The following is a 14,447-nucleotide window of genomic DNA, read 5'->3' as shown; positions in this document are numbered from 1 at the left end:
TCTCAGTGGAAGGAGGATAGAATATATGGCGGCGTAGCTGTGTGGGAGCATGTGTATCTCAATGGAAGGAGGATATAATACAAGGCAACGTAGCTGTGTGGGAGCATGAGTATCTCGGTGGAAGGAGGATAAAATACATGGCAGCGAAGCTGTGTGGGAGTATGTGTATCTCAGTGGAAGGAGGATAGACTACATGGCGGCGTAGCTGTGTGGGAGCATGTGTATCTCGATGGAAGGAGGATAGAATACATGGCGGCGTAGCTGTGTGGGAGCATGTGTATCTCGATGGAAGGAGGATAGAATACATGGCGGCGTAGCTGTGTGGGTGCATGTGTATCTTAATGGAAGGATAGAATACATGGCAGCGTAGCTCTGTGGGATCATGTTTATCTTGGTGGAAGAATAGATTACATGGCGGTGTAGCTGTGTGGGATCATGTGTATCTTGGTGGAAGGAGAATAGAGTATATGGTGGCGTAGCTGTGTGGGAGCATGTGTATCGCGGTGGAAGGATAGAATACATGGCAGCGTAGCTGTGTGGGAGTATGTGTATCTTAATGGAAGGAGGATAGAATACATGGCAGCGTAGCTGTGTGAGAGCATGTGTATCTCAATGGAAGGAGGATAGAATACAGGGCGGCATAGCTGTGTGGGAGCATGTGCATCTCAATGGAAGGAGGATAGAATACATGGCAGCGTAGCTGTGTGGGATCATGTTTATCTTGGTGGAAGAATAGATTACATGGCGGTGTAGCTGTGTGGGATCATGTGTATCTTGGTGGAAGGAGGATAGAGTATATGGTGGCGTAGCTGTGTGGGAGCATGTGTATCGAGGTGGAAGGATAGAATACATGGCAGCGTAGCTGTGTGGGAGTATGTGTATCTTAATGGAAGGAGGATAGAATACATGGCAGCGTAGCTGTGTGGGAGCATGTGTGTCTCGGTGGAAGGAGGAGAGAATACGTGTTGGCATAGCTGTGTGGGAGCATGTGTATCTCAATGGAAGGATGATAGAATACATGGCAGCGTAGCTGTGTGGGAGTATGTGTATCTCGGTGGAAGGAGGATAGAATACATGGCTGCGTAGCTGTGTGGGAGCATGTGTATCTCAATGGAAGGAGGATAGAATACATGGTGGCATAGCTGTGTGGGAGCATGTGTGTCTCGTTGGAAGGATGATAGAATACATGGCAGCGTAGCTGTGTGGGAGTATGTGTATCTCGGTGGAAGGAGGATAGAATACATGGCGGCGTAGCTGTGTGTGTGCATGTGTATTTTAATTGAAGGATAGAATACATGGCAGCGTAGCTGTGTGGGAGCATGTGCATCGAGGTGGAAGGATAGAATACATGGCAGCGTAGCTGTGTGGGAGTATGTGTATCTCAATGGAAGTGGGATAGAATACATGGCAGCGTAGCTGTGTGGGAGCATGTGTATTGAGGTGGAAGGATAGAATACATGGCGGCGTAGCTGTGTGGGAGTATGTGTATCTCAATGGAAGCAGGATAGAATACATGGCAGCATAGCTGTGTGGGAGCATGTGTATCTCAATGGAAGGAGGATAGAATACATGGCGGCGTAGCTGTGTGGGAGTATGTGTATCTCGGTCGAAGGAGGATAGAATACATGGCAGCGTAGCTGTGTGGGAGCATGTGTATCTCAATGGAAGGAGGATAGAATACATGGCGGCGTAGCTGTGTGGGAGCATGAGTATCTCGGTGGAAGGAGGATAGAATACATGGAAGCGTAGCTGTGTGGGAGTATGTGTATCTCAGTGGAAGGAGGATAGAATACATGGCGGCATAGCTGTGTGGGAGCATGTGTATCTCAATGGAAGGAGGATAGAATACATGACGGCTTAGCTGTGTGGGAGTATGTGTATCTCGGTGGAAGGAGGATAGAATACATGGCAGCGTAGCTGTGTGGGAGCATGTGTATCTCAATGGAAGGAGGATAGAATACATGGCCGCGTTGCTGTGCGGGAGCATGTGTATCTCAGTGGAAGGAGGATAGAATACATAACGGCGTAGCTGTGTGGGAGTATGTGTATCTCAATGGAAGGAGGATAGAATACATGGTGGCGTAGCTGTGTGGGAGCATGTTTATCTCAATCGAAGGAGGATAGAATACATGGCAGGGTAGCTGTGTGTGAGTATGTGTATCTCGGTGGTAGGAGGATAGAATACATGGCGGCGTAGCTGTGTGAGATCATGTGTATCTCAATGGAAGGAGGATAGAATACATGGCGGCGTAGCTGTGTGAGATCATGTGTATCTCAATGGAAGAAGGATAGAATACATGGTGGCGTAGCTGTGTGAGATCATGTGGATCTCAATGGAAGGAGGATAGAATACATGGCAGCGTAGCTGTGTGGGAGTATGTGTATCTCGGTGGAAGGAGGATAGAATACATGGCAGGGTAGCTGTGTGGGAGTATGTGTATCTCAATGGAAGTAGGATAGAATACATGGCGGCGTAGCTGTGTGGGAAAATGTGTATCTCAATGGAAGGAGGATAGAATACATGGCAGGGTAGCTGTGTGGGAGAATGTGTATCTCGGTGGTAGGAGGATAGAATACATAGCGGCATAGTGTGTGGGAGCATGTGTATCTCAATGGAAGGAGGATAGAATACATGGCCGCATAGCTGTGTGAGATCATGTGTATCTCAATGGAAGGAGGATAGAATACATGGCGGCGTAGCTGTGTGAGATCATGTGTATCACAATGGAAGGAGGATAGAATACATGGTGGCGTAGCTGTGTGAGATCATGTGTTTCTCAATGGAAGGAGGATAGAATACATGGCAGCGTAGCTGTGTGGGAGTATGTGTATCTCGGTGTAAGGAGGATAGAATACATGGCGGGATAGCTGTGTGGGAGCATGTGTATCTCAATGGAAGGAGGATAGAATACATGGCAACGTAGCTGTGTGGAGGCATGTGTATCTCAATGGAAGGAGGATAGAATACATGGCGGCGTAGCTGTGCGGGAGCATGAGAATCTCGGTGAAAGGAGGATAGAATACATGGCGGCATAGCTGTGTGGGAGCATGTGTATCTCGGTGGAAGGAGGATAGAATACACGGCAACGTAGCTTTGTGGGAGCGTGTGTATCTCGGTGGAAGGAGGATAGAACACATTGTGGCGTAGCTGTGTGGGTGCATGTGTATCTTAATGGAAGGATAGAATACATGGCAGCGTAGCTGTGTGGGATCATTTGTATCTTGGTGGTAGGAGGATAGAATACATGGCGGCATAGCTGTGTGGGAGCATGTGTATCTCAATGGAAGGAGGATAGAATACATGACGGCTTAGCTGTGTGGGAGTATGTGTATCTCGGTGGAAGGAGGATAGAATACATGGCAGCGTAGCTGTGTGGGAGCATGTGTATCTCAATGGAAGGAGGATAGAATACATGGCCGCGTTGCTGTGCGGGAGCATGTGTATCTCAGTGGAAGGAGGATAGAATACATGACGGCGTAGCTGTGTGGGAGTATGTGTATCTCAATGGAAGGAGGATAGAATACATGGTGGCGTAGCTGTGTGGGAGCATGTTTATCTCAATCGAAGGAGGATAGAATACATGGCAGGGTAGCTGTGTGGGAGTATGTGTATCTCGGTGGTAGGAGGATAGAATACATGGCGGCGTAGCTGTGTGAGATCATGTGTATCTCAATGGAAGGAGGATAGAATACATGGCGGCGTAGCTGTGTGAGATCATGTGTATCTCAATGGAAGAAGGATAGAATACATGGTGGCGTAGCTGTGTGAGATCATGTGGATCTCAATGGAAGGAGGATAGAATACATGGCAGCGTAGCTGTGTGGGAGTATGTGTATCTCGGTGGAAGGAGGATAGAATACATGGCAGGGTAGCTGTGTGGGAGTATGTGTATCTCAATGGAAGTAGGATAGAATACATGGCGGCGTAGCTGTGTGGGAAAATGTGTATCTCAATGGAAGGAGGATAGAATACATGGCAGGGTAGCTGTGTGGGAGAATGTGTATCTCGGTGGTAGGAGGATAGAATACATAGCGGCATAGTGTGTGGGAGCATGTGTATCTCAATGGAAGGAGGATAGAATATATGGCCGCATAGCTGTGTGAGATCATGTGTATCTCAATGGAAGGAGGATAGAATACATGGCGGCGTAGCTGTGTGAGATCATGTGTATCACAATGGAAGGAGGATAGAATACATGGTGGCGTAGCTGTGTGAGATCATGTGTTTCTCAATGGAAGGAGGATAGAATACATGGCAGCGTAGCTGTGTGGGAGTATGTGTATCTCGGTGGAAGGAGGATAGAATACATGGCGGGATAGCTGTGTGGGAGCATGTGTATCTCAATGGAAGGAGGATAGAATACATGGCAACGTAGCTGTGTGGAGGCATGTGTATCTCAATGGAAGGAGGATAGAATACATGGCGGCGTAGCTGTGTGGGAGCATGAGAATCTCGGTGAAAGGAGGATAGAATACATGGCGGCATAGCTGTGTGGGAGCATGTGTATCTCGGTGGAAGGAGGATAGAATACACGGCAACGTAGCTTTGTGGGAGCGTGTGTATCTCGGTGGAAGGAGGATAGAACACATTGTGGCGTAGCTGTGTGGGTGCATGTGTATCTTAATGGAAGGATAGAATACATGGCAGCGTAGCTGTGTGGGATCATTTGTATCTTGGTGGTAGGAGGATAGAATACATGGCGGCATAGCTGTGTGGGAGCATGTGTATCTCAATGGAAGGAGGATAGAATACTTGGCGGCATAGCTGTTTGAGATCATGTGTATCTCAGTGGAAGGAGGATAGAATATATGGCAGCGTAGCTGTGTGGGAGCATGTGTATCTCAATGGAAGGAGGATATAATACAAGGCAACGTAGCTGTGTGGGAGCATGTGTATCTCAATGGAAGGAGGATAGAATACATGGCGGCGTAGCTGTGTGGGAGCATGTGCATCTCGGTGGAAGGAGGATAGAATACATGGCGGCGTAGCTGTGTGGGAGCATGAGAATCTCGGTGGAAGGAGGATAGAATACATGGCAGCATAGCTGTGTGGGAGCATGTGTATCTCTGTGGAAGGAGGATAGAATGCATGGTGGAGTAGCTGTGTGGGAGCATGTGTATCTCGATGGAAGGAGGATAGAATACACGGCAACGTAGCTTTGTGGGAGCATGCGTATCTCAGTGGAAGGAGGATAGAATACATGACGGCGTAGCTGTGTGGGAGTATGTGTATCTCGGTGGAAGGAGGATAGAACACATTGCTGCGTAGCTGTGTGGGTGCATGTGTATCTTAATGGAAGGATAGAATACATGGCAGCGTAGCTGTGTGGGATCATTTGTATCTTGGTGGTAGGAGGATAGAATACATGGCGGCATAGCTGTGTGGGAGCATGTGTATCTCAATGGAAGGAGGATAGAATACTTGGCGGCGTAGCTGTTTGAGATCATGTGTATCTCAGTGGAAGGAGGATAGAATATATGGCGGCTTAGCTGTGTGGGAGCATGTGTATCTCAATGGAAGGAGGATATAATACAAGGCAACGTAGCTGTGTGGGAGCATGAGTATCTCGGTGGAAGGAGGATAAAATACATGGCAGCGAAGCTGTGTGGGAGTATGTGTATCTCAGTGGAAGGAGGATAGACTACATGGCGGCGTAGCTGTGTGGGAGCATGTGTATCTCGATGGAAGGAGGATAGAATACATGGCGGCGTAGCTGTGTGGGAGCATGTGTATCTCGATGGAAGGAGGATAGAATACATGGCGGCGTAGCTATGTGGGTGCATGTGTATCTTAATGGAAGGATAGAATACATGGCAGCGTAGCTCTGTGGGATCATGTTTATCTTGGTGGAAGAATAGATTACATGGCGGTGTAGCTGTGTGGGATCATGTGTATCTTGGTGGAAGGAGGATAGAGTATATGGTGGCGTAGCTGTGTGGGAGCATGTGTATCGTGGTGGAAGGATAGAATACATGGCAGCGTAGCTGTGTGGGAGTATGTGTATCTTAATGGAAGGAGGATTAAATACATGGCAGCGTAGCTGTGTGAGAGCATGTGTATCTCAATGGAAGGAGGATAGAATACAGGGCGGCATAGCTGTGTGGGAGCATGTGCATCTCAATGGAAGGAGGATAGAATACATGGCAGCGTAGCTGTGTGGGATCATGTTTATCTTGGTGGAAGAATAGATTACATGGCGGTGTAGCTGTGTGGGATCATGTGTATCTTGGTGGAAGGAGGATAGAGTATATGGTGGCGTAGCTGTGTGGGAGCATGTGTATCGAGGTGGAAGGATAGAATACATGGCAGCGTAGCTGTGTGGGAGCATGTGTGTCTCGGTGAAAGGAGGAGAGAATACGTGTTGGCATAGCTGTGTGGGAGCATGTGTATCTCAATGGAAGGATGATAGAATACATGGCAGCGTAGCTGTGTGGGAGTATGTGTATCTCGGTGGAAGGAGGATAGAATACATGGCTGCGTAGCTGTGTGGGAGCATGTGTATCTCAATGGAAGGAGGATAGAATACATGGTGGCATAGCTGTGTGGGAGCATGTGTGTCTCGTTGGAAGGATGATAGAATACATGGCAGCGTAGCTGGGTGGGAGTATGTGTATCTCGGTGGAAGGAGGATAGAATACAAGGCTGCGTAGCTGTGTGGGAGCTTGTGTGTCTCAGTGGAAGGATAGAATACATGGTGGCGTAGCTGTGTGGGAGTATGTGTATCTCGGTGGAAGGAGGATAGAATACATGGCGGTGTAGCTGTGTGGGTGCATGTGTATCTCGGTGGAAGAATAGATTACATGGCGGTGTAGCTGTGTAGGATCATGTGTATCTTGGTGGAAGGAGGATAGAGTACATGGTGGCGTAGCTGTGTGGGAGCATGTGTATCTCAATGGAAGGAGTATAGAATACATGGCGGCGTAGCTGTGTGGGAGTATGTGTATCTCAATGGAAGCAGGATAGAATACATGGCGGCATAGCTGTGTGGGAGCATGTGTATCTCAATGGAAGGAGTATAGAATACATGGCGGCGTAGCTATGTGGGAGTATGTGTATCTCAATGGAAGCAGGATAGAATACATGGCGGCGTAGCTGTGTGGGAGCATGTGTATCTCGGTGGAAGGAGGATAGAATACATAGCGGCGTAGCTGTGTGGGAGCAGGTGTATCTCGGTGGAAGGAGGATAGAATGCATGGAGGCGTAGCTGTGTGGGTGCATGTGTATTTTAATTGAAGGATAGAATACATGGCAGCGTAGCTGTGTGGGAGCATGTGCATCGAGGTGGAAGGATAGAATACATGGCAGCGTAGCTGTGTGGGAGTATGTGTATCTCACTGGAAGTGGGATAGAATACATGGCAGCGTAGCTGTGTGAGAGCATGTGTATCTCAATGGAAGGAGGTTAGAATAGATGGCGGTGTAGATGTGTGGGAGCATGTGTATTGAGGTGGAAGGATAGAATATATGGCAGCGTAGCTGTGTGGGAGTATGTGTATCTCAATGGAAGCAGGATAGAATACATGGCGGCATAGCTGTGTGGGAGCATGTGTATCTCAATGGAAGGAGGACAGAATACATGGCGGCGTAGCTGTGTGGGAGCATGAGTATCTCGGTGGAAGGAGGATAGAATACATGGAAGCGTAGCTGTGTGGGAGTATGTGTATCTCAGTGGAAGGAGGATAGAATACATGGCAGCGTAGCTGTGTGGGAGCATGTGTATCTCAATGGAAGGAGGATAGAACACATGGCGGCGCAGCTTTGTGGGAGTATGTGTATCTCAGTGGAAGGAGGATAGAATACATGGCAGCGTAACTGTGTGGGAGTATGTGTATCTCGGTGGTAGGAGGATAAAATACATGGCGGCATAGCTGTGTGGGAGCATGTGTATCTCAATGGAAGGAGGATAGAATACATGACGGCGTAGCTGTGTGGGAGTATGTGTATCTCGGTGGAAGGAGGATAGAATACATGGCAGCGTAGCTGTGTGGGAGCATGTGTATCTCAATGGAAGGAGGATAGAATACATGGCTGTGTTGCTGTGCGGGAGCATGTGTATCTCAGTGGAAGGAGGATAGAATACATTACGGCGTAGCTATGTGGGAGTATGTGTATCTCAATGGAAGGAGGATAGAATACAGGGTGGCATAGCTGTGTGGGAGCATGTTTATCTCAATCGAAGGAGGATAGAATACATGGGAGGGTAACTGTGTGGGAGTATGTGTATCTCGGTGGTAGGAGGATAGAATACATGGCAGCGTAGCTGTGTGAGATCATGTGTATCTCAATGGAAGAAGGATAGAATACATGGTGGCGTAGCTGTGTGAGATCATGTGTATCTCAATGGAAGGAGGATAGAATACATGGCAGCGTAGCTGTGTGGGAGTATGTGTATCTCGGTGGAAGGAGGATAGAATACATGGCAGGGTAGCTGTGTGGGAGTATGTGTATCTCAATGGAAGTAGGATAGAATACATGGCGGCGTAGCTGTGTGGGAACATGTGTATCTCAATGGAAGGAGGATAGAATACATGGCAGGGTAGCTGTGTGGGAGTATGTGTATCTCGGTGGTAGGAGGATAGAATACATGGCGGCATAGTTTGTGGGAGCATGTGTATCTCAATGGAAGGAGGATAGAATACATGGCCGCATAGCTGTGTGAGATCATGTGTATCTCAATGGAAGGAGGATAGAATACATGGCGGCGTAGCTGTGTGAGATCATGTGTATCACAATGAAAGGAGGATAGAATACATGGTGGCGTAGCTGTGTGAGATCATGTGTATCTCAATGGAAGGAGGATAGAATACATGGCAGCGTAGCTGTGTGGGAGTATGTGTATCTCGTTGGAAGGAGGATAGAATACATGGCGGCATAGCTGTGTGGGAGCATGTGTATCTCAATGGAAGGAGGATAGAATACATGGCAACGTAGCTGTGTGGAGGCATGTGTATCTCAATGGAAGGAGGATAGAATACATGGCGGCGTAGCTGTGTGGGAGCATGAGAATCTCGGTGGAAGGAGGATAGAATACATGGCGGCATAGCTGTGTGGGAGCATGTGTATCTCGGTGGAAGGAGGATAGAATACATGGCGGAGTAGCTGTGTGGGAGCATGTGTATCTCGATGGAAGGAGGATAGAATACACGGCAACCTAGCTTTGTGGGAGCGTGTGTTTCTCGGTGGAAGGAGTATAGAACACATTGCGGCGTAGCTGTGTGGGTGCATGTGTATCTTAATGGAAGGATAGAATACATGGCAGCGTAGCTGTGTGGGATCATTTGTATCTTGGTGGTAGGAGGATAGAATACATGGCGGCATAGCTGTGTGGGAGCATGTGTATCTCAATGGAAGGGGGATAGAATACTTGGCGGCATAGCCGTTTGAGATCATGCGTATCTCAGTGGAAGGAGGATAGAATATATGGCGGCGTAGCTGTGTGGGAGCATGTGTATCTCAATGGAAGGAGGATATAATACAAGGCAACGTAGCTGTGTGGGAGCATGTGTATCTCAATGGAAGGAGGATAGAATACATGGCGGCGTAGCTGTGTGGGAGCATGTGTATCTTGGTGGAAGGAGGATAGAATACATGGCGGCGTAGCTGTGTGGGAGCATGAGAATCTCGGTGGAAGGAGGATAGAATACATGGCGGCATAGCTGTGTGGGAGCATGTGTATCTCGGTGGAAGGAGGATAGAATACATGGCGGAGTAGCTGTGTGGGAGCATGTGTATCTCGATGGAAGGAGGAAAGAAAACACGGCAACGTAGCTTTGTGGGAGCATGCGTATCTCAGTGGAAGGAGGATAGAATACATGACGGCGTAGCTGTGTGGGAGTATGTGTATCTCGGTGGAAGGAGGATGGAACACATTGCGGCGTAGCTGTGTGGGTGCATGTGTATCTTAATGGAAGGATAGAATACATGGCAGCGTAGCTGTGTGGGATCATTTGTATCTTGGTGGTAGGAGGATAGAATACATGGCGGCGTAGCTGTGTGGGAGCATGTGTATCTCAATGGAAGGAGGATAGAATACTTGGCGGCGTAGCTGTTTGAGATCATGTGTATCTCAGTGGAAGGAGGATAGAATATATGGCGGCGTAGCTGTGTGGGAGCATGTGTATCTCAATGGAAGGAGGATATAATACAAGGCAACGTAGCTGTGTGGGAGCATGAGTATCTCGGTGGAAGGAGGATAAAATACATGGCAGCGAAGCTGTGTGGGAGTATGTGTATCTCAGTGGAAGGAGGATAGACTACATGGCGGCGTAGCTGTGTGGGAGCATGTGTATCTCGATGGAAGGAGGATAGAATACATGGCGGCGTAGCTGTGTGGGAGCATGTGTATCTCGATGGAAGGAGGATAGAATACATGGCGGCGTAGCTGTGTGGGAGCATGTGTATCTCGATGGAAGGAGGATAGAATACATGGCGGCGTAGCTGTGTGGGAGCATGTGTATCTTGGTGAAAGGAGGATAGAATACATGGCGGTGTAGCTGTGTGGGTGCATGTGTATCTTAATGGAAGGATAGAATACATGGCAGCGTAGCTGTGTGGGATCATGTTTATTTTGGTGGAAGAATAGATTACATGGCGGTGTAGCTGTGTGGGATCATGTGTATCTTGGTGGAAGGAGGATAGAGTATATGGTGGCGTAGCTGTGTGGGAGCATGTGTATCGAGGTGGAAGGATAGAATACATGGCAGCGTAGCTGTGTGGGAGTATGTGTATCTTAATGGAAGGAGGATAGAATACATGGCAGCGTAGCTGTGTGAGAGCATGTGTATCTCAATGGAAGGAGGATAGAATACAGGGCGGCATAGCTGTGTGGGAGCATGTGTATCTCAATGGAAGGAGGATAGAATACATGGCAGCGTAGCTGTGTGGGATCATGTTTATCTTGGTGGAAGAATAGATTACATGGCGGTGTAGCTGTGTGGGATCATGTGTATCTTGGTGGAAGGAGGATAGAGTATATGGTGGCGTAGCTGTGTGGGAGCATGTGTATCGAGGTGGAAGGATAGAATACAAGGCAGCGTAGCTGTGTGGGAGTATGTGTATCTTAATGGAAGGAGGATAGAATACATGGCAGCGTAGCTGTGTGGGAGCATGTGTGTCTCGGTGTAAGGAGGAGAAAATACGTGGTGGCATAGCTGTGTGGGAGCATGTGTGTCTCAATGGAAGGATGATAGAATACATGGCAGCGTAGCTGTATGGGAGTATGTGAATCTCGGTGGAAGGAGGATAGAATACATGGCTGTGTAGCAGTGTGGGAGCATGTGTATCTCAATGGAAGGAGGAGAGAATACGTGGCGGCATAGCTGTGTGGGAGTATGTGTATCTCAATGGAAGGATGATAGAATACATGGCAGCTTAGCTGTGTGGGAGTATGTGTATCTCGGTGGAAGGAGGATAGAATACATGGCTGCGTAGCTGTGTGGGAGCTTGTGTGTCTCAGTGGAAGGATAGAATACATGGTGGCGTAGCTGTGTGGGAGTATGTGTAATTCGGTGGAAGGAGGTGGAAGGAGGATAGAATACATGGCGGTGTAGCTGTGTGGGTGCATGTGTATCTTGGTGGAAGGAGGATAGAGTACATGGTGGCGTAGCTGTGTGGGAGCATGTGTATCTCAATGGAAGGAGTATAGAATACATGGCGGCGTAGCTGTGTGGGAGTATGTGTATCTCAATGGAAGCAGGATAGAATACATGGCGGCATAGCTGTGTGGGAGCATGTGTATCTCAATGGAAGGAGTATAGAATACATGGCGGCGTAGCTGTGTGGGAGTATGTGTATCTCAATGGAAGCAGGATAGAATACATGGTGGCGTAGCTGTGTGGGAGTATGTGTATCTCGGTGGAAGGATGATAGAATACATGGCAGCGTAGCTGTGTGGGAGCTTGTGTGTCTCAGTGGAAGGATAGAATACATGGTGGCGTAGCTATGTGGGAGTATGTGTATCTCGATGGAAGGAGGATAGAATACATGGGGGTGTAGCTGTGTGGGTGCATGTGTATCTCGGTGGAAGAATAGATTACATGGTGGCGTAGCTGTGTGGGATCATGTGTATCTTGGTGGAAGGAGGATAGAGTACATGGCGGCGTAGCTGTGTGGGAGTATGTGTATCTCAATGGAAGGAGTATAGAATACATGGCGGCGTAGCTGTGTGGGAGTATGTGTATCTCAATGGAAGCAGGATAGAATACATGGCGGCATAGCTGTGTGGGAGCGTGTGTATCTCGTTGGAAGGAGGATAGAATACATGGCGGCATAGCTGTGTGGGAGCATGTGTATCTCAATGGAAGGAGTATAGAATACATGGCGGCGTAGCTGTGTGGGAGTATGTGTATCTCAATGGAAGGAGGATAGAATACATGGCGGCGTAGCTGTGTGGGAGCATGTGTATCTCAATGGAAGCAGGATAGAATACATGGCGGCATAGCTGTGTGGGAGCATGTGTATCTCAATGGAAGGAGGATGGAATACATGGCGGCGTAGCTGTGTGGGAGCATGTGTATCTCGTGGAAGGAGGTGGAAGGAGGATAGAATACATGGCAGCGTAGCTGTGTGGGAGCATGTGCAGGGGTGCTCATTGCCTTCATCAAGAAGGAAGCAAGCCTGAGGTGCAGACTGACGTAAAGTACGTATTGAAAGTGGAACTGAGAGTGAGTGGCTATACAACTGTAAAAGGGTTTTGTCATGGTGATATTGCCTTGATAAAGAAGGAAGCAAAACCAAAGGGGATGATGGATGGAGTGTGGAACCTTGCAAGCACTCACCCCCAGTTAACTGATCTGGGTTTAATCCATCACCATTCTTTAGCTCACTCCGCCACCCCAGTTAAGACATGGCCATGTGCAGATCAGTCTGACCCTTGCCTCATGGGAACAGTCCAGCCCGAACTACCAAGCCATGTCTTAGCTAGCTTAAAAATGATGATGGATTAAACCCAGATCAGTGGACTGGGGGTGAGTGCTTGCAATGCTCAACACTCCATCCATCACCCCCTTTGGTTTTGCTTTGTTCGCCCTAAGTTGGCAGGGTATGCCCAGACGTGGGTCCCTTGCTCACTTTGCCACTGGATTCAAGCTAGACTGGCTGATGACGGCTGAAATGCCAGAAACCGGTCACAGGATGCCTGTTTCTGGTCCAGGGAAGACATGTCTTGGCCTTCACTTGGATAGCAACAAAGCATAGATGCAGAACGGCAAAGCACCCAGTGGAAGTAACTATCCAGGATAACGCTGGCTCCTCTTTCCTTACCCCTTTCACTGGCTCACCCTGCTGATTCCTTGTTAAATAGGAACTGAAATGCGGAAACAGTGACTCTTGACATCTTGAACATCTAAATAGGTGCAGCTCGTGTCTGGCAGAACTCCGCTCATTGGAGGAGACCCTTTGTGAACCCATCGTGACAAACCTCCCATTGGGCTGACAGGAGCAGCTGTGGGTTGGCCACAGAGCGGAGGCATGAGACAGACATCTGTCAGGCCGCCTGAGGCCGCCTGAGGCCGCCTGAGGTGTCCTGCACAATAGCTTGATCATCTCTTCATGGCCTCTTCTCACTGGGGCTTCACTCCAAATGCCAGAGCTGAGTTCCCTCTCAGCAGTGGTCAGAGGGCATGGTCACCATGTACCTTAGATCTGGTCTCTTGACAAAGCGTCAGCACTCGGTTCTTGAGCTCGTAGTCCTTCGCCACCGCATCCGTGAAGACGTAAATCTCAGAGTCCGGCGGAGTGCTGAGCAAAGCCAGCTGCAAAGAACACACATGAAACTTAGACCAGTGATGGGAACTTCCAGAATATACAGCAGTGACACCAAGGAAACGGAGAGGAGCGGCAAGAAAGGGCACATGTCTTTATTTAATTAGGGCCTCATTTATAAGACCTGATGCATCTCTGCGTGAAAGCAGCGATGCGTCACTTCTCAGTGCACCCTCCTTGTGACATGATGGATGCGTCATATTTACAGTATGACGCATTATGCCACAAGGAGTTACAGATACGTCTGTATTGCTGACGTAGCTGTATGGCGCGAAAGGGACGCATTGCTGGAGTGTGTCACAAAAGTGACGCAACTCCAGCAATGTGTCCTATCACATAGAGCAAGCCCCATGTGAAAGGGCCTGTGCCAGTCTTACGCCTGCCTCACAGCATACTAACGCATTTGCACCCTAGAAGTGACGTAGTGATATCTGGTAGATTGCATGGCGTCAGTTCTACCAGGCTTACTTATTTGGGAACGCCCCCTGCATACATTATACCTGACACAGGTATAATGTGGCGCAGGGGTTCACAAAGGGACGCATCTGCTTAGATCCATCACTTTGTAAATGGGGCGCAACAGGTGGCATGATTTACGCCGCTGCTGCTTCACAAAAAGTGATGCAACGGAAGCCCAAAACTGTCGCAAGGCCTCATAAATGCAGCCCTTAATCTCTGAAGAGCAC

General features: G+C 48.5%; 1 protein-coding gene across 1 annotated transcript in view; it reads right to left on the bottom strand.

Annotated features, from left to right (window-relative positions):
• LOC147706657 (von Willebrand factor A domain-containing protein 7-like) overlaps positions 1–14,447 on the bottom strand; it is a 239,692-nt gene that overhangs the window by 115,095 nt on the left and 110,150 nt on the right. The window contains exon 9 of the mRNA XM_086933162.1: positions 13,635–13,751. Coding sequence (XP_086789288.1) covers positions 13,635–13,751 — 117 coding nt within the window. The remainder of the gene's footprint in view (positions 1–13,634; positions 13,752–14,447) is intronic.

This window comes from Lissotriton vulgaris, chromosome 7 (genome assembly GCF_964263255.1).
Source record: "Lissotriton vulgaris chromosome 7, aLisVul1.2, whole genome shotgun sequence".
NCBI lineage: Eukaryota > Metazoa > Chordata > Amphibia > Caudata > Salamandridae > Lissotriton > Lissotriton vulgaris.
This window is presented reverse-complemented; position numbering and strand designations above follow the sequence as displayed.